Raw genomic sequence first — 22030 nt, 5'->3', positions numbered from 1 at the left:
ATTTGTTTCTTGAACTCACTTCAGTCAGGCTATAGCTCTGGCATACCATGGCAACTGTTACCACCAAATTACCAAGTGACATCTAGGTCACTTAATCCAAGGGTCAGTTCTTAGTACTAATGTGATTTATCTTTCATAACATTCACCATGGTTAAACATTTTACCCTCTTGAAACACTTCCTCACGTGCACTTCATGTGCCTTAGCTTCTAATATATTTTATGTTCTGGGTCTTCACTGTCTGATCCTTCTCAATCTCCTTTGCTGTCTATATTTCTAATTTTTAAATGATGGAGAACTGTCCTGATCCTCATCCTTTTCTACACTTATTTCCTTGGTGAGCTCTATTTTATGGCTTTTAATGCCAACTATTAATTTAAAATGTTTATCTTTGATCAAACTCTCTCAATTCCAGATTTGCATATTTAGCAGTCTATTTGACATCTCACCTTGAGTTGGTATTCACACTTAATTTATCTAAAACTGAGATCATGATCTTCCAAATCCAACTTGTCCCAATCACCCACTGTAGAAAACTTAAGAGTCACTCCAAACTCTTTCAACTATCTTCTACCCTTCTCTCTGCCAATCTAAATAGGCACTAAAATGAGGAATTATGGGCATATTATTTGACACTAAATATTTGTTCCTTTGTCTTTAAAAGAGCTACCCTATAATGTTATTATGGGAAATAAATGAATAAGATAAAATCCCAACTCCTCTGCATGTAACATTGGTGCTTCTATACCCCTCCAGGAACATCCTAGTATGCTCCTTGATGTTACATATGTTAATATATAAGCACCTGCTATATCCTTGTGCTAGAATACCTTTAGTCTTGTGATGAATTTTTCTTTTTTTTTAAGACAAAAGAAAAGTACAGCCTATTCTGTGATATTTTTCTTAACTTAAAACAGGTAGTTATACTTTACTAGCAGTGGCGCAGTGGACAGAGCATTGACCTGGGAAGCTGAGGACTCAGGTTCAAAACCCCAAGGTCACCTGCTTGAGTGCAGGCTCATCCGGCTTGAGCACAGGCTCATCAACTTGAGCATGGGATAGCCAGATTGAGCATGGGACCACAGACATGACCCCGTGATTGCTGGCTTGAGCCCAAAGGTCAATGGCTTGAAGCCCAAGGTTGCTGGCTTAAGCAAGGCATTGCTGGCTTGGCTGGAGTCCTCCAGTCAAGACACGTATGAGAAGCAATCAAGGAACAACCAAAGTGACACAACTATGAGTTGATGCTTCTCATCTCTCTCCCTTCCTGGCTGTCTGTCTCTGTCTCTATTACTCTCTCTGGCTCTCTCTAAAAATAAATAAATTATTTACTTAATTAATAAAACAAACTGTTACTTTTTGTACTGCCAGCACTGTACCTTGCACACACATCAAACTACTCTAATAACAGCACTTTCTGGCAGTGAGCTCTTTGAAGACATGGTTACACCTTAATCACCTTTCTATCACTAGTGCCTAAGTAACAGGGCAAATAGTTTGATAAATAAATTTTAAGATCCAAAACAATCATGGATCCATTTATAAATAAAATTATATTAATCTTTTGCTTGTGTTAAACAGAAAGTGACAGTTTTGAAAAAGAAAGCAAACAAATGAGAGGGGCTAAAATGAGGACATTAAGAAGAGACAGCTTCTTGGCCTTGGCCGGTTGGCTCAGCAGTAGAGCATTGGCCTGGCGTGCAGGAGTCCCGGGTTCAATTCCTGGCCAGAGCACATAGGAAAAGCGCCCATTTGCTTCTCCATCCCCCTCTCCTTCCTCTCTGTCTCTCTCTTCCCTTTCCGCAGCCGAGGCTCCATTGGAGCAAAGATGGCCCGGACGCTGGGGATGGCTCTGTGGCCTCTGCCTCAGGCGCTAGAATGGCTCTGGATGCAACAGAGCGACGCTCCAGAGGGGCAGAACATCGCCCCCTGGTGGGCATGCCAGGTGGATCCCGGTCAGGCGCATGCGGGAGTCTGTCTGACTGACTCCCCGTTTCCAGCTTCGAAAAAATGAAAAAAAAAGAAGAGACAGCTTCTTATTTTGATTTAAAAACTTATTAGCCTGACCAGGCGGTGGTGCAGTGAATAGAGTGTCAGACTGGGATGCAGAGGACTCAGGTTCGAAACCCTGAGGTCGCCAGCTTGAGTGCGGGCTCATCTGGTTTGAACAAAAGCTCACCAGCTTGGACCCAAGGTCACTGGCTCGAGCAAGGGGTCACTCGGTCTGCTGAAGGCCCGCGGTCAAGGCACATATGAGAAAGCAATCAATGAACAACTAAGGTGTTGCAACGGGCAATGAAAAACTAATGATTGATGCTTCTCATCTCTCCGTTCCTGTCTGTCTGTCCCTGTCTATCTCTCTCTCTGACTCTCTGTCTCTGAAAAAAAAAATGGGCAAAGTATCTAAATAAACACTTCTCCAAAGAAAATATACAGATGGCCTATATACATATGAAAAGATGCTCAATGTCACTAATCATCAAAAAAGAAAAACTTATTAATTGGCTACTATATTTCCCAATCTATATTTTTAATTTTTTTTTAGCATGCATATGCGAGAGAGACAGCTAGAGACAGTAAGGGAGAGAGATGAGAAGCATCAACCCATAGTGTATAATGATTACTTTCTCGTATGTGCCTTGACTGGGGGGCTCCAGCTGAGTCAGTGACCCCTTGCTAAGCCATTGGCCATGGGGTCAGGTCTATGATCCCAGGCTCAAGCCAGCAACGCCTACACTCAAACTGGTGAGCCTATGCTCAAGCCAGCAACCTTGGGGTCTTGAACTTGGGTCTTCAGCATCCCAGGTTGATACTCTATCCCCTGCACCACTTTGTGGTCAGGCATTCCCAATCTATTCTAACACTAAGGAGAATCTTTATAATTATGATAACATATGCAAAATTGAACTTACCTATTTTTTCTTCCAACTCTTTTACCGAAGGAGATTGATCGCTTTCTACAGGTGATTTCTCTAAGGAATCCTATGTTTTATAGGAAAAACAAAAACAAAAAACAGAATCATATCATTCCCGATAATGAACTGCCCAACATGTTAAACAAGAGAAAGTCATTATCAAAGAATTCATAAAAATAGTAATTTGGTGAATAGTCTTTTCTTTCCTTGAGAGACCAGGTAATATTGGTCTCATGCATACAGCATTTACTGCAAACAAACAGTAATATCCAAAGTCAGTATGAACAACCTGACATGTATTAAATATACAGCTCACAAAAATTAGGGGATCAGGGAATGTGCAGATAACTCCACTACTTTCAGCCTTTTGTAGAGTGCATTTTCACCAATTAAATAAAAGTTGGTTTTGCATCTCATTTGCATAATTGAACTTTGACTTGTCGTTTGCTTTTCTGATGTTCTTGTTTAATAAAAAAAATCAAATGCTTCTTTATCACTTCATATTCATTTTGAAATATCCCTTAATTATTGTGAACATAATAAATAATAAGGAAAACAGTAAATGATTAGTTTATCATACAGACACAAATTTTGGTGGGAAAAATCTAAAATTTTGGCTCAAGTTAAATACCACTATAGCCTAATATTTTGTTCAATAGTGCTCTTTAAGAAAGGTAGTATGGGAATGTTGTTGCATTGGGCTCTGGCCAGATGAGGGTTCCTCTGGCGTTCGGAGGGCTGCGCCTCCTTTTTTCTCGGATTTGGACTTGTTCTGGAGAACAACCAGTGTACGTACAATGCAGCCCCTCTCTGTTCCTGGCCAGAGTCAAGCCAACTGCACTTGGTAGTGATCTTCCTATGTTCCTAATGAAGTGTTTCTCGGGGGTCAGTGTCCTGCAACCTCGGTGTATCAAGGATTTTATGAGTTTCGCTACCATCCCGCTGATTGTAACATTAAGATTCAGGTGCTACTAGGAGAACGTCTCCTTTTTGTATCTGAAACCATCTTTCGGTCCGAGTTCTCCCCTGTGGAAGCTTCAATACTGGTGGCCTGTGCTCTCCCCTGCCACCCAGTTCCTGTAGGAATGAGCATAAAAAATGATACAAACAAACAAGGTGGCCCCAGAAAATATCAGGAATGGCAAATTTATACATTGGAAAGACCATCAGCCAGAAAGGGCAATGATCGGTTTTGCTACTTAAAAACGTCACATGGCATGTCTTTCTGCCACTGAGAATTCAGAAGCTGATAACATCCCTGTGGCTGTGACTGTAGGAGGATTGTGTGTTAGAAGCTGGACTGCTGTCTGAGGATCGCGTTAATCTTAAATTTTTGATGTTTTTAGATGATTTGATTCTTAATAGAGTGACCCTTTGTTGTTTTTTGCAAAGGGTCTTTATTGAGAAGGGTCTGCCTCTGTTTTTAACTTCATAAGGAATTATAATAAAATGAATTTTCTTTAAAAAAAAAAAAGGTAGTATGTACATCATACAAGAATGAAATTCATATTTATGTTTAGTTGCAGTTTTGCTGTTGACTAAATTATACTATAGAGACCAGAACATTTAATCCCTTAATCATTTAATCTTATGCAAGATCATAATTCAAAAAGATCTAAAACCATAAAGTCATCAATGTGATACCAGGATATACATGAGAATGTTTAATGAATTTTTCAGAAATCTCCTATTTGAGCTTAAATGCTAAAAATTTATTTGACTTCAAACTTTAAAAACGTTTACAGGTCCTGGCCGGTTGGCTCAGTGGTAGAGCGTCGGCCTGGTGTGTGGGGCACCTGGGTTCGATTCCCGGCCAGGGCACACAGGAGAAGCGCCCATCTGCTTCTCCACCCCTCCCCCCTCCTTCCTCTCTGTCTCTCTCTTCCCCTCCCACAGCGAGGCTCCATTGGAGCAAAGATGGCCTGGGCGCTGGGGATGGCTCCTTGGCCTCTGCCCCAGGCGCTAGAGTGGCTCTGGTCACAGCAGAGCGACGCCCCGGAGGGGCAGAGCATCGCCCCCTGGTGGGCGTGCCGGGTGGATCCCGGTCGGGCGCATGCGGGAGTCTGTCTCTCCCTTTTCCAGCTTCAGAAAAAAAAAAAAAGTTTATACATTTTTTTTATGTTTATACATTTTCTAGAGTGTACAACTAAGAATTTATTTAATTCAATTAAATTCAATTTAATAGTACCTTTAGTAGTATCAATTCTGCTTTCACTTCTTGCAATTCGGATTCTTTTTGTTCTAGGGCTAGCTTTAAGTTTTCATGTTTCTGTATAAAACATTTTTCTTTTTCATTATGGATTTCAATTTTGTTACAAAATTTTTGAGACACTTCCTCAACTTGACTTGAAAGATTCTGATTTTCAAGCTTTTTTTTTTCATTAGTATTTTTCATTTCTAGATCAGACTGCAGGGCCTCTTTTTCTGACTGGGTTCCTTCTAACTCTTTCCTTAAAAGAACTTTCTCCTGTTCATAGTCTCTTACTAAAGACCTAAGTTCCTCACATTGAACTCTTTTCTCCTCTTGAAGGCACTTAATAGTTTTTTCTATCTCTACTACCTTTTTATCATGATGAAAAAGCAAGTTGTGTTTTTCCTCACTTATTTTAGCTAAGGATTCAGCTACAATTTGTAGGATATGTGCAACATCTTGTTCATTTTCTTCTGAAACTTCCAACTCCATTTGTTTAAGAAAACTATATAGCTGAGTTTTGAAAAATGACTTTTGAACTTGCTCACTTTCTAACAGTTTACTTAAATTATCTCGTTCTTCAACTGTTAACTGAAGTTTCTTTTCTAATTCAGAAATGTGTTCCTTAAGCATAAAATATCCTTCTTTTTGAGACAGAAGAGTGTCTAAGCTCCTACTCAACTGACTCTTTTCTGAATTAAGTATATTATTTTCCTCAGAAAGAGACTTTACTTCAGATGACAGTGCTGCCTGGTCCTCAAAGACAGTTTCTAATTGAACCATAAGCTTTTCTACTTTTTGGTTATTTTCATCCTTTTCTTTTAAAGTTTCTTCTAGTTCTCCTGTCAATTCATTTACCTTCTGTTCTAGTTCATTATTGTACTGAGTCATCTGCTGCACTTTCTCCCTAAGTTCTGTAATTAATCTTTCTTCCTTTTCACATCTTATATGGAGATTACTCACCTCTTCATGAGAACTTTTTATTTTACTTAAGAAATCATTTTTTTCCTCAGTAAGATAATTTATCTTTGCCTCAAATTCTTGTAACATGGAATCTCTCTGACTAAGACTAACTAAATACTCTTCATTCTTTTCTTGAAGGTTTTTTACAACATTTTCAAGTTCTGATGCAAGTTCTTTTTGTGACAATAACTTTTCATTTTCTCTACGGAGATGATTCACAGCTTCAAGAAGTGTATCTTTTTCATTAAAAGCAGTTCTGAGCTTCTGCTGAAGTTCATGAACATCAGATGCTTGCTGTTGCTTCATTGATTCAAATTCTTGACTTATTTTTCCAGCAGACTCCCCTAGTTCTGTTTGTAAAATTACCATAATCTCTTGCACATGCTCATAATTTAATACTGCTTCTTGCTTTTCTTGCTGGAGGTTTTCACACTGCTCCTTAAGATACTGTATTTCAAACATTAATGTTAATTTTTCTTTTTCTGAATCTGACAAAAATGTATCATGCAGATCTGATATTTCTTTCTGATGTTGTTCCTGAAGACTCTGTACTTCTTTGTTGTGCTGTTCTACAGTACAGCACAACTGTTTATTTAAATCTTTGAGCTCAGATTTTAATTTTTCAATTATATATCCCTGTTCTTCTTTAGCTAGTAATAATTCATTAATTTTAAATTCTAATTCTTCCCGTTCATGAAAAAACTCATCCTTTATATGTTGGGCATCAATTTCTAGCTTTAATTTAAGATTATTCATATAAAGTACCTCATCTCTTAAGATATTATGTTGAGACTCTAGTTCTTTTAAGGTATCTTCTAAGTGTTTGACTTTTTCATTTACTATTTGTTCTACAAATGTATCCTCTTGTAAGAGCAAAGAACACTTCTGATTTTCCTGGTTTGCATTTGAGGCTTTCCCCAAGTTTCCTAATTCACATTCATATTTCTCCTGAATGTTCTCACTTGCTTCAGACGGTTTGACTAAGTTCTCCTTTAGGTCATTCAACTTTACACCTTCCTCATGTTCTTCAGCAGACGCTGCCATGTGGCACATCAGTTCTTTCACCTCTTCTTGGTGTGCAGCTTTTAACTGCACAAGTTCTTCCTGCAAATTATTAATATATTTTTGGGAATGCTCAGAATTAGCCTCAATAACTTTTTGGAGATGAGTAATTTCTTGCTCCTTTTCATTTTTGGCAGCTTTTAATTGCTTTTGCAGAAATGAAATTTGCTCCTCAAAAGCTGGCCTGATTTTCTGAATCTCTTCTTGCAGTTTTTTAACATTATCTTCAGAATCACTCTGAAATTTAAGTTGTTTTGCTTCTTCCAATTCCTTTTGCAATCTAGCTTTATCTTCACTATGTTTAAAATGTACCGCCATTAATTCATTTTTCAAATTTTCCATTTGCTTCATATAGTTTCTTTGTGATTGTTCAAACTCCTTATGCATATCCTCCAAATTAGTTACGGAATCCTATTATAAAAGTAAGCACACAAAAAATATTTAATTAAGACAAAAGAAATCCCTGCCCTCAGGAAATTATTAGCCACAGGCTACCTAGAGGAAGGGAAATGAGCAGAAAAGTACATAGAGAAATAAGATACTGATATTCCAAGAACTATATTTAGGCTCTGACTACCTTAAGTACGACAGTATATCTTAGTCGTACTAATGTTAATCAAAGAATAACTAAAAGTTATAAAATTTCTGAATTTAATTTTTTTAAAAGAACAAATTATTTAACTTTTACTGAATCACAAGGCTTTAATGACTATTATCCTGAGTAGGTTAATAAAAGACGTTTTAGAGAAATTGGCCCAAATCCAAGAGGCAACTGCATATCCTAGAACTAAACAGATAATAGTATCTAGAGTATGTGTGCGAATCAACCTACTTAAATAAATACTTTTTCATAAAATATGTATACTCTTTTTCATTTTTTTCAATGACATTGGCAACAAGGACAACTAAATAAGGCAAGAAATAAATATTAGCACTGTCTCTCTGTAGTTGAGATTTATTTTTCTTTTTATTTATTTATTTATTAGGGGGGGGGAGAAAGAGAGAGAGAGAGAGAGAGAAGAGGGGAGGATCCTGAAGCATCAATTTCCATATGTGCCTTGACTGGGCAAGGCCAGGGTTTCGAACCGACAACCTCAGCATTCCAGGTCGACGCTTTAACTACTGCACCACCACAGGTGAGGTTATTTTTCTTTTTTTTTTTTTTTTTTTTTTTTTTTTTTATTTTTCTAAAGCTGGAAACAGGGAGAGACAGTCAGACAGACTCCCGCATACGCCGGACCGAGATCCACCCGGCACGCCCACAAGGGGCGACGCTCTGCCCACCAGGGGGCGATGCTCTGCCCATCCTGGGCGTCGCCATGTTGCGACCAGAGCCACTCTAGCGCCTGAGGCAGAGGCCACAGAGCCATCCCCAGCGCCCGGGCCATCTTTGTTCCAATGGAGCCTTGGCTGCGGGAGGGGAGGAGAGAGACAGAGAGGAAAGCGCGGCAGAGGGGTGGAGAAGCAAATGGGCGCTTCTCCTGTGTGCCCTGGCCGGAATCGAACCCGGGTCCTCCGCACGCTAGGCCGACGCTCTACCGCTGAGCCAACCGGCCAGGGCTATTTTTCTTTATAAATATCAATTTGTTTACTTGTTTGTAAATGGTTAAAATCTGATCAGATGCTTTATAACAGTGGTTCTCAACCTTTCTAATGCCGTGACCCCGCAATACAGTTCCTCATGTTGCGGTGACCCCAAACCAAAAAATAATTTTCGTGGCTACTTCATAACTGTAATTTTGCTACAGTTATGATTCGGAATGTAAATACCTGATATGCATTATGTATTTTCCGATGGCTTTAGGCGACCCACAGGTTCAGAACCGCTGCTTTATAAGGTCTTAGATCTAAGATTTATAACCACACTATACATAAGTTAATTTAAAAATTCAAAATATTGCCTTACCTCAACCTGTTGCTTCATTTTGATATTTTCCTTCTTCAGAGAAAGACACTCTTGCTCAGTTTCTGCTTTATCCAGAAGAAGAGCATCCAGACGAACAGTCAATGCCTGTTTGAAACAGGATGATTTGTTTGCCTCAGGTACTGGTTCATTGATCACATGTGTAATTATCTCTTCACCTTTTCCAAACTATACTAAAGTAAAAATACAAGATTTTAAAAGGTAGAGAGAACAAAGAGAAAAGGAGAAAAGACATCAGAATATGAGAAATTTCCAAATATATTTTGAAAACTGAAATGAATTAGAGAGAGTAAGAAAGCTATAACCTAAGGACCTTCACAGAGAACCACTTGTGAAAAACCAAAAATAGTCTTTAGAGAATTAAACACTCAGGAACTGGACGCACCAGATATTACCAAGGAAGGTACAATGTACATGGTGTTCAAAAATTGAGAACTGGGTGACAAGATGAATAGGGAGTGGTTAGATTAACAGGCAAGAAATTTACCCATGTTCTGTCTCCTTCAGAGACAGGTTTATTCTCTGCAGAAATTAAACAGAAGAGGAAGTTAATAAAATGGAAACTAGATCTACAATTCAGGAGTCAGTTCTTTTAAAACTAAAAGCTAACAAAGTAGATAACTTCTTGTAAGACTGATCAAGGCAAGACTGAAGTGACAAACAGTATTATGAATAAAAAGGGAAAAAATATATATCAGAGATTAAACAGAGCATTATGAACAATTATTTGGCAATAATATTTAAAACTGGAATGAAATGAATAAAAATTCCTAGAAAAATCTAGCTTTACTAACTCAAGAAAAATAATTAAAAAGCATAATTAACACTATATCTACCTAAAAAATCAAACCAATTATTTAACATTGTCCAATGCCCTGGCTGGATAGCTTGGTTGGTTAGAGCATTGTCCCAAAGTACAGAGGTTGCTGGTTCAACCCCTGGTCAGGACACACACAAGAACACACCAATGTTCCTGTCTGTCTCTCTCTCTCTCCCCTCCTTTCTCTCTCTCTAAAATCAATAAAATAAACATTTTGTAAAAATAAAAATAAAATTGTCCACCAAAGAAAACAGGAGAAACAGCAGTTTACTGGTGAGTTCTATAAAATTTTTAAACACTTTTTTAAATTTAAATTTAATTCTTTTTAAGTTGGAGGAGGGGAGATAGTGAGACAGAATCCTCTCCTGTACCGTAACTGGGATCCACTTGGAAATCCTTGTCTGGAACTAATGCTCAAATCACACAAGCTATCCTCAGTGACTAAGGCTGACACTCGGACCAACCAAGCTATCCTCAGTTCCTGAGGCCCACATTCGAACCAATCAAGCCACTGGCTACAGGAGGGTAAGAGACAGAGAAAGGGGAGGAGGGGAAGAGAAGCAGATGGTCACTTCTCATGTGTGCCCAGACCAGGGATCAAACCCGGGACATCTGCACACTGGGCCAATGCTCTTATCCATTGAACTGGCCAAGGCTAGAAATATCAATATCTTAACATGCAATTTTGCCCTTCTCTTGCATTTAGAAGCAGCATATGAATTCACTGTAATACTACACACCTCAAACTTTGACATGGGAAATATGGCATTTTATTCCTCTTTTTAAAAGTCTAATACATTTGGTTTACAAAGAAAAAAAAACTTTAGATATATTTCAATGCACAAGAAAATGATGAGTAGAAATTTGTAGCATTATTAAAACTTGTGTAAAGCCATAAACTTTTAACATTATATTAACAACAGAAAATTTTATATTCAAAACCATGTTTTTCCTGTGTAGTTTTCCAAATAGAGAAAAAATGAAATGGAGATTAGCAATTTAACATATACAAAATTTAAAATAATGGTTATATGGATGCGCAAGAAACAAAGTGATGCCTGACCTGTGGTGGCGCAATGGATAAAGCGTCGACCTGGAAATGCTGAGGTCGCCAGTTCGAAACCCTGGGCTTGTCTGGTCAAGGCACATATGGGAGTTGATGCTTCCTGCTCCTCCCCCCTTTTCTCTCTCTCTGTCTCTCTCTCCTCTCTCTCCCTCTCTGTCTCTCCTCTCTAAAAAAATAAATAAATAAAATAAAAAATAATAATAAATTAAAAAAAAAAAAACAAAGTGATGCCTGACCAGGTGGTGGCGCAGTGGATAGAGCGTTAGACTGGGATGCGAAAGGACCCAGGTTCGAGACCCTGGGGTTGCCAGCTTGAACGAGGGCTCATCTGGTTTGAGCAAAAAGCTCACCAGCTTGAGCTCAAGGTCGCTGGCTCGAACAAGGGGTTACTCGGTCTGCTGAAGACCCGAGGTCAAGGTACACATGAGAAAGCAATCAATGAACAATTAAGGTGTTGCAACGTGCAACAAAAAACTAATGATTGATGCTTCGCATCTTTCCGTTCCTGTCTATCCCCCTCTCTCTGTCTCTGTAAAAAAAAAAAAAAAGACATAAAAATCATAGAAGGGCCTGACCAAGTGGTGGCGCAGTGGATAGAGCATCGGACTGAGATAAGGAAGAACCAAGGTTCAAGACCCCAAGGTCGCCAGCTTGAGCGCGGGTTCATCTGGTTTGAGCAAAAGCTCACCAGCTTGGACCCAAGGTCACCAACTCGAGCAAAGGGTTACTCGGTCTGCTGAAGGCCCAGGGTCAAGGCACATATGAGAAAGCAACCAATGAACAACTAAAGTGTCGCAACGAAAAACTGATGATTGATGCTTCTCATCTCTCTCCATTTCTGTCTGTCTGTTCCTATCTATTCCTCTCTCTGACTCTCTGTCTCTGTAAAAAAAAAAAAAAAAAAAAAAAAAAAAAAACCATAGAAGGAAGCCTGACTGCAGTGGATGGAGCATCGAACTCTAACATGGAGAACCCAGGTTTGAAATCCCAAGGTCACCAGCTTAAATTCAGTGCAGGCTATTCCGGCTTGAGTATGTTCTTACCAGCTTGAGTGTGGGTTGCTGGCTTGAGTGTGGGATTACAGATATGACTCCATGGTTGCTGGCTTAAAGCCCAAGGTTGCTGGCTTAAGTCCAAGGTCACTGGCTTCAGCAAGGGGTCACTTGCTCTGCTGTAGCCCCTCCCTCCCCCCAGTCAAGGCACATATGAGAAAGCAATAAATGAACAACTAAGGAGACTAAGGAGCCTCAATGAAGAATTAATGCTTCTCATCTCTCTCCCTTCCTGTCTATCTCCATTTCTCTCTCTCTCTCTGGCAAAAATAAAAATTTTAAATTAAAAAAAAACCATAAAAGGAAAACATTCAAAATTGAAGAATATCCAACATCAAGAATACACTAGAAAGAAAAGAAATAAAGGCCCTGGGCAGTTGGCTCAGTGGTAGAGCATCGGCCTAGCGTGCAGGAGTCCCGGTTTTGATTCCCGGCCAGGGCACACAGGAGAAGCACCCATCTGCTTCCTCTCTGTCTCTCTCTTCCCCTCCTGCAGCCAAGGCTCCATCGGAACAAAAAGTTGGCCCAGGGGCTGAGGATGGCTCCATGGCCTCTGCCTCAGGCACTAAAATGGCTCTGGCTGCAACAGAGCAATGCCCCAGATGGGCAGAGCATCACCCCCTGGTGGGCATGCTGGGTGGATCCCAGTCAGGCGCATGCGGGAGTATGTCTGACTGCCTCCCCGTTTCCAACTTCAGAAAAATACAAAAAAAAAAAAAGAAAAGAAATAAAAGAATACACTGGGCCTGACCTGTGGTGGCGCAATGGATAAAGCATCGACCTGGAAATGCTGAGGTTGCCGGTTTGAAACCCTGGGCTTGCCTGGTCAAGGCACATATAGGAGTTGATGCTTCCAGCTCCTCCCCCCTTCTCTCTCTCTGTCTCTCCTCGTTCTCTCTCTCTCTCTCTCTCCCTCTCCTCTCTAAAAAAATGAATAAATAAAAAAATATATTAAAAAAAATACACTGGAAGGAATCAACAGTAGGTTGGATGAAGCAGAGGATCGAATCACTGATTTGAAGGACAAGATAGAAAAGAACACCCAATCAGATAAGCAAAAAAAAAAAAAGAGAGAGAGAATTAAAAATAATGAGGACAATTTAAGGAATCTTTGGGCCTGACCAGGCAGTGGCGCAGTGGATAGAGCATCAGACTGGGATGCAGAGGATCCAGGTTCGAGACCCCGAGGTCACCAGCTTGAAGCGCGGGCTTATCTGGTTTGAGCAAAAGCCCACCAGATTGAACCCAAGGTCGCTGGCTCCAGCAAGGGGTTACTCGGTCTGCTGAAGGCCCGCGGTCAAGGCACATATGAGAAAGTAATCAGTGAACAACTAAGGTGTTGCAACGCGCAATGAAAAACTAATGACTGATGCTTCTCATCTCTCTCCGTTTCTGTCTGTCTGTCCCTGTCTATTCCTCTCTCTGACTCACTCTCTGTCTCTGTAAACAATAAATTTTTAAAAAAAGAAATCTTTGGGACAACATGAAGCATAACAACATTCCTATCATAAGGGTACCCGAAGAAGAGAGAGCGAGCAAGAGATCAAGAACCTATTTGACACTTGAATCCATGTTAACACAATAAATTCAAATTAATTAAAAAAACAGAACCTATTTGAAGAAATGAGCGAAAATGTTTATAACATGGTGAAGGAAAAAGACACAAGTACAAGAAGCACAGAGTTTGAAAAACGATGGACCCAAAGAGGCCCATACCAAGATACAGCATAATTAAAATGGCGAAGGTTAAACGCAAAGAGAAAAATTTAAGAACTAGTGAAAAGGTTAGTTGCTTATAAGAAAGCTATCATTAAAGCTGTCAGCAGTTTTCTCAACAGAAACCTTTCTGGCTAGAAGGGACTGGCATGAAAAAGTCAAAGTGATAAAAAGCAAGGACCTATAACCAAGACTACCTTTAGACCCAGAATGGCTATTATTTAAAATTGAGCCTGACCAGGCGGTGGCGCAATGGATGGAGCGTCAGACTGGGATGCGGAGGACCCAGGTTTGAGACCCCGAGGTCGCCAGCTTAAGCACAGGCTCATCTGGTTTGAGCAAGAGCCCACCAGCTTGAACCCAAGGTCGCAGGCTCCAGCAAGGGGTTGCTCGGTCTGCTGGAGGCCCACAGTCAGGGCACATATTAGAGGGCAATCAAATCAATGAACAACTAAGGTGTTGCAACGCACAATGAAAAACTGATGATTGATGCTTCTCATCTCTCTCCGATCCTGTCTGTCTATCCCTGCCTATCCCTCTCTCTGACTCACTCTCTGTCTCTGTAAAAAATACATAAATAAATAAAATTTAAAAAAATAAAATTGAAGGAAAAGGCCATTTGGGTCAGTGGCAGAGCATCGGCCCAGCGTGTGGATACCCAGGGTTTGATTCCCAGTCAGGGCACACAGGAGAATCGACTATCTGCTTCTTTACCCCTCCCTATTCTCTCTCTCTTTCTCTCTCTTCCCACCGCCCCCCCTCGCAGCCATGGATGGCTCTATTAGTTCAAGCACATCGCCCTGGGTGCTGAGGATGGCTCCGTGGAGCCTCCGCCTCAGGCACTAAAAATGGCTTAGTTGTGAACATGGCTCCAAATGGGCAGAACATTGGCCTCAGATGGGGAATGCTCGTTGAAGCCCAGTTGGGGCACATGTGGGAGTCTGTCTCCCCTCCTCTCACTTGGAAAAGCAGAAAAAAAAATTAAAAATGGAAATGCCTCTTGACCAAGCAATCTCAATTCTGGAATATATATCCTAAGAATCTCAAAACACTAATTCAAAAGAATATATGCACTCCTATGTACATTGTAGCACTATTTACAATAGCAAGATCTGGAAACAGCCCAAGAGCCTATCAGCAGATTAGTGTATAAAAAAGTTGTGGTACATTTATTTAATGCAATACTAAGCAGCCATAAAAAAGGAAATCTTACCTTTTGGGACAGCACTGATTTCCCTGGAGATCATTACGCTAAGTGAAATAAGCCAGTCAGAGAAGGACAACTACTGTATGATTTTCCTCATGTGGAATCTAATGATCATAATGAACTAACAAGCAAAATAGAAACAGACTCACACATAGAGAGCTGTCAGGTGAGGGAAGGGGGTGGTTGGGTAAGGAAGGTAGAGGAATAAAGCAAAAAGGAACATAAAAAGAACTCATGGACAAGAACAACAGTGTGGAGAGTAGAGAATAAGAAAGGGGACCTGGCCGGTTGGCTCAGCAGTAGAGCGTCGGCCTAGCGTGCAGAGGACCCGGGTTCGATTCCCGGCCAGGGCACACAGGAGAAGCACCCATTTGCTTCTCCACCCCTCCGCTGTGCCTTCCTCTCTGTCTCTCTCTTCCCCTCCTGCAGCCAAGGCTCCACTGGAGCAAAGATGGCCCAGGCGCTGGGGATGGCTCTGTGGCCTCTGCCTCAGGTGCTAGAATGGCTCTGGTCGCAACATGGCGACGCCCAGGATGGGCAGAGCATCGCCCCCTGGTGGGCAGAGCGTCGCCCCATGGTGGGCGTGCCGGGTGGATCCCAGTCGGGCGCATGCGGGAGTCTGTCTGACTGTCTCTCCCTGTTTCCAGCTTCAGAAAAATGCAAAAAAAAAAAAAAAAATGCAAAAAAAAAAAAGAAAGGGGAGAGGTGGTAGACGGTACAGAGTGATAAACGAAGACTTGACTTGGGGTGGGTAAACACACAATATGGTATAAGTAAATGTGTTGCAGACTTGGGCACCTGAAACCTGTATAATTATGTTAACTAATGTCACCCCAATAAAATAAAATAAAAAGATCCCTTGTAGGAACTTCCAGGGAGTCCTTCAATTGTCCACTGCTCACAAGTTGAGCCACCTAATAAGAGTGTAAGATGATATATAATAAAAAAAAATAGATAGAAGTCAAATTATAAATATGGAAAAGCAAGGAAAAAAGAATTGCAGAGCTCTGAGAAGCTGAAGAAACTTCCAAAGTTAGGTCAAGTAGGGGAAGGAAAAAGCATTTAGTTAGTATTAAGGGCAGGTAAGAATAAGCAACTCAGGTTTATAAACAGGGAATATCACAACAAACATAATGTCCTGTGATCTGGTAACCAGATATAGGAGTAAAAAAGAGAAAGAAAGCCTAGTTAGTGGTTATTAAAATAAGTCACATATCACATGAAGCATTTCAGAGTCATGGAAATGGAGACAGAGCACAAACTGCAGCATTATCATGAGAAAACAACAGGTCTTGTTGACTGGCACACTTAAGAGGATAAAGGAGACAGGAAAGCTGAAGAGTCTAGAATGTTAAAAGGCCTGACAAACAGTGCTGCCACTGGTTGTCCAGGGAAGAGGATTTCGTCATCTTAAAAGACAAGACAAGAAATGGGTAAAAATTTTTCCCCTAATAGCTAGAAGTTCAACTGTGAGATTTTCCCCTAATAGCTAGAAGTGCAATTGTGAGATCTGCTTCAGTAGTCATGTCCAGGGATACCCATCTATCAATAGATTAAATGTGTAAGTGCTCAGCCCCCAAATCATTCAAGTCCTGAGTATGACTGGGCTTTCTTGTCCAGCGGGAAGAGCAGGACAGAGACTGAGGCTACAACCATGATTATAGTGTGTTCGATGAAAAGGACATAGGGACACAGAATTTGTTTACCCTTCTCCTTTTACAGTCAACCATAGAGACTGATAACTTATCCAAGGTCAGGGAGAAAGTGGAAAAACGGGGACGGAAAGACAGATAGCACTCTTAAGGGCTGACAGATATAAAAAAAATCTGATTTATCATTAGGCATTTCCTCTTAGTAAACAAGTAGAAATTAAAGCAATATTCACAACTGTTTCATTACCTTAATAATATCACCAGTTCCTCCAGCAACAGGTTTTGATTTGAGTTCTTCTATTTCTTTCTCTAATTCTAAATAATTATTTTTAAAAAATTCCATATCAGAAATGAAAAATAACTGGCTAAAAATAAGTACATTCTTTTTTAAAAAATCACTATAAATTAAAATACATTTAAGCAGCAGTAGGTATTTTGAGAAAGTAATTTCACCCAGTATTATCTTTTATTTTCACCCAATATTTCCTTTTTATTCTAGAAAATACCAAACAAATAAAAGAGAACGGTATGATTAATCTCCACGTATTCATTATTAGCAATTATCTCATGGCCAATCTTGTCTCATCCTGACCTGTTTTTACTTTCTGTTTTCTGTCAAATTTTGAAACAAGTCCCAGACATTATATAATTTCAGCTGTAAGCAACTTCTTACTATAGAATCGTACAGTAACTAACCTCATATTAAACATACATGTTAATCTATTTCATCAACTCATGTTTAGGTCTGGGGTCAAAAACATCTTTCCAAATAAATTCCTCTATCACAAACTGATTAAGCCTTCTAAACACAATTTTACCTTTTCAATTAGAAAATGAACCTTGGCTTTTAGGTTGAACAGTAACATTCATTAAGTTTCTGGAAATTTAAGCACAACCCACACGTACTAAAAAAGGATACTAATATCTTCATCCCTTTGTAATAGAAAAAAAGGAAAACTTAATAGGGAATCAATCTACTTCAGCAAATAAACATAATTCAAAATTTCGGAAACAGAAATCTCTTATTACTTTACTTAGGCCTATTCTCACTTCTTTGGCTTACAACTGTGTGTCTCTAACATTTCAACTGACTATTCTAGAACAAATGTTTGACTCAGAAGAATATGCAATCTACAGCAAATGAAGTTTAAAAATGTACTTAACTGTAACAAATTATTTTTAAAAATCCTCCTCCCTAACTTTATTTTAATAATTCAAAGGAATTGCAGTTTAGAGATGTAAGCTTAAAAAAAAAATCAGAAGCATTGTTACAATGTTAAATAATAACAGATTCCATTACACTAAGATTTTACCAGATTAAAAAACAAAGTTTTAACCATGATTACATGATACTGTGGTCAAGATTAATATTTTCAACCCAATACCTGTACATCTTGAATTAGCTTTCTGTATTAGCATCATCTGATTCTTGGCAAACTTGATAAGATCTTCCTTAGGCAATGTTTCCAGCTGAAAGATGTAGTGATGTTACCAATTTGTTACAACTCACATTTCTACTATACTGCTAAAAGGAAACATCACTGTGATAAAAAAATAAAAATCCTACTGAATAAATCTTTATGTCAAACACATTTTAAAAGTAAGTAAACGCAACTTTAATTCAATTATTAGTTAAGCAACTACTAGGAAATGTAAAAATAGCCTGTATCCTCCAGATATTGTTGTCAGAGGTTAAGATACTTTCTAGGTTTTTTATTTCTTTAATTGTAAAATTAGGGGACTAATTCTTAGTACCTTAATCTGTGTTAGGTTTGGGTCCAGGGCTCCTTTAAACTGAAGACCCCTTTAAACTCAAATTCCCCTCATCCAACCTCTCACTAGGGCAACTTCTTTATTAAGCATCTCTCTCACCCAACCTCCCTCTCCCCTTAGGTGACGCCCTCGCCCCCCAGGGAAGTGTCCTTGGAACCAGGCCTTCAGGAGGGACTGAAGGGTTGGAAAAGAGACACAGTCTGGGAACAAGGCCACAAACCAGGATATGCTAATCTGAGCATGTCCAGGTGCATCAACCCCCACATCAGCACAAGCCTGCAGTAGTCCCTATATCAGACAACCCCTTCCTGCAGCTCTCCACTGATGCCACTAGGGTCTCTGCCCCTCTCTTTGCAGATGCATAAACTTTTTATAAAAGTAATCAGGCCTGCCTGACCAGGCGGTGGCACAGTGGATAAGGCATCGGACTGGGACACGGAGAAACCAGGTTCAAGACCCCAAGGTCTCCGACTTGGGTGCAGGCTCACCAGCTTGAGTGCAGGGTGGCTGGCTTGAGTGTGGGATCACAGACATGACCCCATGGTTACTGGCTTAAAGCCGAAGGTCACTGGCTTGAGCAAGGGGTCACTCACTGTGCTGTAGTCCCTGGGTCAAGGCACATTATGAGAAAGCAATCAATGAACAACTAAGGAACCACAACGAAGAACTGATGCTTCTCATCTCTCTCCCTTCCTGTCTGTCCCTATCTGTCCCTCTCTCTCTGACACACACACACACACACACAAAGTCATCAGCCCTGTGCATTCCTCCTTCAGCAGACCTAACAGTAAGGTTATTTCATTCTATCCAAGGCTGAAAGACATGTTGTATGTCTTTACCTACATACAACATGTAACCATAATTACATACAACATGTAAGCATAATTCTTACAGCAGTAAGATGAATCAGGTTGTATTATTGCTTCAACTAACAAGAGAAAATCCTTTGTGGGTTGTTTACTCATCTGTAAAATCAGAAACAATGGTAGTTCTCTCCCAGTTACCAAGAAGCTGAAATAAAGTAACCATGTTTAGGCAAGTGTCTGAAATTTAGTATGCTTGCAATACACCACTATCTTTGAGAATCACTGAATGGTAAACCTTGCACAGGATCATAAAAATTACCCAATACAACTCCTTATCTTCAATTCATAGGAGAAAAGCCTACAGAGCCCCTTGACTCCTCCCTAAGTCACTGCTCTCCCCATGACTCTATACAAATCTTTACAAATTAGACTGCTTTAATGTCTCAAAAATTGCAGAATCTGTCAGCTGTGCTAACCAGGTGCAGGAAGTAAACAAAAAGACAACTCTTTTCACACCAGTAAACTTAAAAAGAAAGTAATAGATAACTGTAAATTAAAAGTGAGAGTCCTTGGATAAAGGTTGTTATTCTTTTTGAACTAATCTCCACCTCCCATCCTCATGCTAGCGTTTTCCAATTCATCGTCACCCTTCCACTCTTCAGGGAACCTGCTGGTCAAGTAAGTAGTCTCTTCACCTTAGATTTCCTGGTTCCAGGGGTGGCTGGTGGAGCCACTCCATCTTGAACAGGATCCTGCGAAACAAATCAAACAGGTGGTCAGAATACTCTTTTCCTAATCGCGACCACACGCGAGGTATCTTGAGAGGTAAAAACCCTATTGTGGGATCAAGTGGAGGAATCCATTAACGTGAAAAGGAGGCCCGCGGCCAGTCATGCACAAGCGGCTCCGAGGGGTCGGGACGGCGGAGGCGGAGTCTGGCGGAGGGGGGTAAGGCAGCGCGGCCGCGGGGCCGCCGAGCCCTCAGCCGGCCCATCTCCGCGTCCACCCGGGTGTAGGCAGAGGCTCAGTGGGAGGGCGGTGACCTCCACCCCCACCCCCTTAGTCCGCAACTCTGGCCGCATCACCTCCATGGCGGATCAGCCACTGCCGCCACGCAGCACCGGGCCGCGGCTCGGGCGCTGTCCCTGAACCTGCGTCTGCGTCGCCTCTGACGTAGCCCCGATCACAGGTCAAAGGTGGTGCTTCTCCCAGGGCCCCGCCCCACGCGTCTCCGTGGCTTACAGCCTAGCGGCGCGTCGGTTCTCTCTCCGGCTCCTGCCACGGCCGGCTGCCGGCTCTGGCCCCCGCTGGTCAGTTACCGCAGGGATGAGTCGTCATTGTAATGCTGTTACATGTCACTAGGCAATTAAGGTTTGGAAGTAGCTTGGAACTTAAACTACAGGGACATTTGTTCTATTAATATAGAGGATTATATGGACTCAATCTACGGTCAGGTATTGCACGTAATTTTTCTTTAATTGACTGATTTTAGAGAGACAAAGAAGGGGGGAGGGAGAGAGAACTGTTCATTTGTTCCACTTAGTTGTAGTTCATTGGCCAGTTCCCTTATGTGCTTTGTCACTATAGTTATGTCGTTTCATGAGTGTCATATAAATGGAAAAATAGAATGTAGCCTTTTGAGACTGACATCTTTGCCTCAGCAAAATGTGTTTGAAATTCATCCAAGTTGTTGGATTTATCAATAATTCGTTCCCTTTTATTGCTAAGTACATGGATGTAGCATCACTTGCTTATTCGCTTAACCAGTTGCGAGACATTTGTTTGTTCCCAGTTTGGAATGATTATGAATGGGGCTATGTTTGGCAGTGAGTTTGTAAAATTAGTATTTTCTGAGTTGCTCACTTTGTTAACAATGGCGCTGCCAGGTGACGCGGCTAATTACTTTCCTGCTTGGAAAAGGGCTTTGTTATGCTAATGTTCCTGGAGGAGGGGTCTTTGTGTGCCCAGGTAGTTTTAAGAAGAAGGCCTTGTTTTTTGCCGAGAAGGCAGCCAAGATGTCAGGATGCTGAAGAAGAAGCCAGTTTGTGCAGAGAGAAGCAGATGGGGAACAGAGATGAGGGCTCTTATGAGCTCTGCTGAGACTGGTGGGAGCCTTTGAGTCTAGGAAAAACCAGAAAAGATTCTCCTGGTTGTGGAACTGGTGAACATGTGAGTGGGTTTTGGTGCCCCGTGTGTTTGTTTTTCTCGCCTGCCGGTTGTAAGGCTATAAAATAAAGGCATGGCCCACAATTTTTCGGCTGTGTTGTTTCTTTACCGTCTGTCCAAATTAATGGGAACCTACACCTGCTTGGCAGCGAAGGCAACTGCGACTACTGACCTTACAGGCCACTATAAACATTCATGTACAGATTTTTGTGTGAACATGTCTATTTCTTTAGAGTTCATACCCTAGAGATTTGCTGGGTTCTGTGCTATGTTTACCTTTTTATTTTCTTTTTCAAGTGAGAGGAGTGGAGATAGACTCCTGCATGCACCCCAACCAGGATCCACCCAGCAACTCCCATCTGGGGCCATGATCCCAACCTATTTTTAGTGGCTGAGGGGAAGGCTCCACAGAGCCATCCTCAGCACCCTGAGCTGATGCACTTGAACCAAAAGAGCCATGGCTGCAGGAGAAAAAGAGAGAGAAAGAAAGGAGAGGGAAAGGGATGGAGAAGCAGATGGTCACTTCTCCTATGTGCCCTGAGAATCAAACCCAGGCCATCCACACGCTAGGCGGACACTTTACCACTGAGCCAAATGGCCAAGGTTTATTTTTAATTTTTTGAGGAACTGTCATAGTTTCCTCCACAGTGACTGCACTGAGGGAGGAAGGGCTTAAAGGCCTGACTGAAAAGGTTTGAAAAGTAGCAAATCACAGCTG

General features: G+C 40.9%; 1 protein-coding gene across 6 annotated transcripts in view; it reads right to left on the bottom strand.

Annotated features, from left to right (window-relative positions):
- Window positions 1–20254, bottom strand: part of GCC2 (GRIP and coiled-coil domain containing 2) — a 137659-nt gene extending 117405 nt beyond the window's left edge. For 3 of the 6 annotated variants that reach the window (XM_066268571.1, XM_066268572.1, XM_066268570.1), the window contains exons 1-7: window positions 20232–20254; window positions 19842–19898; window positions 17953–18037; window positions 16815–16882; window positions 9037–9141; window positions 5103–7541; window positions 2912–2981 (exon numbers count right to left, since the gene is read on the bottom strand). In XM_066268571.1, coding sequence (XP_066124668.1) covers window positions 2912–2981; window positions 5103–7541; window positions 9037–9141; window positions 16815–16882; window positions 17953–18037; window positions 19842–19898; window positions 20232–20237 — 2830 coding nt within the window. In that variant the 5' untranslated portion in view covers window positions 20238–20254. Of the gene's footprint in view, window positions 1–2911; window positions 2982–5102; window positions 7542–9036; window positions 9142–14921; window positions 14960–16814; window positions 16883–17952; window positions 18038–19841; window positions 19899–20231 lie in introns of those variants that run through there. The other 3 variants (XM_066268575.1, XM_066268574.1, XM_066268573.1) reach the window with 3 other exon arrangements.
- Between the last annotated feature and the right edge of the window lie 1776 nt (window positions 20255–22030).

This window comes from Saccopteryx bilineata, chromosome 3 (genome assembly GCF_036850765.1).
Source record: "Saccopteryx bilineata isolate mSacBil1 chromosome 3, mSacBil1_pri_phased_curated, whole genome shotgun sequence".
NCBI lineage: Eukaryota > Metazoa > Chordata > Mammalia > Chiroptera > Emballonuridae > Saccopteryx > Saccopteryx bilineata.
The sequence above is the reverse complement of the archived record's forward strand: the minus strand, read 5'-3'. Positions and strand labels throughout refer to the sequence as shown.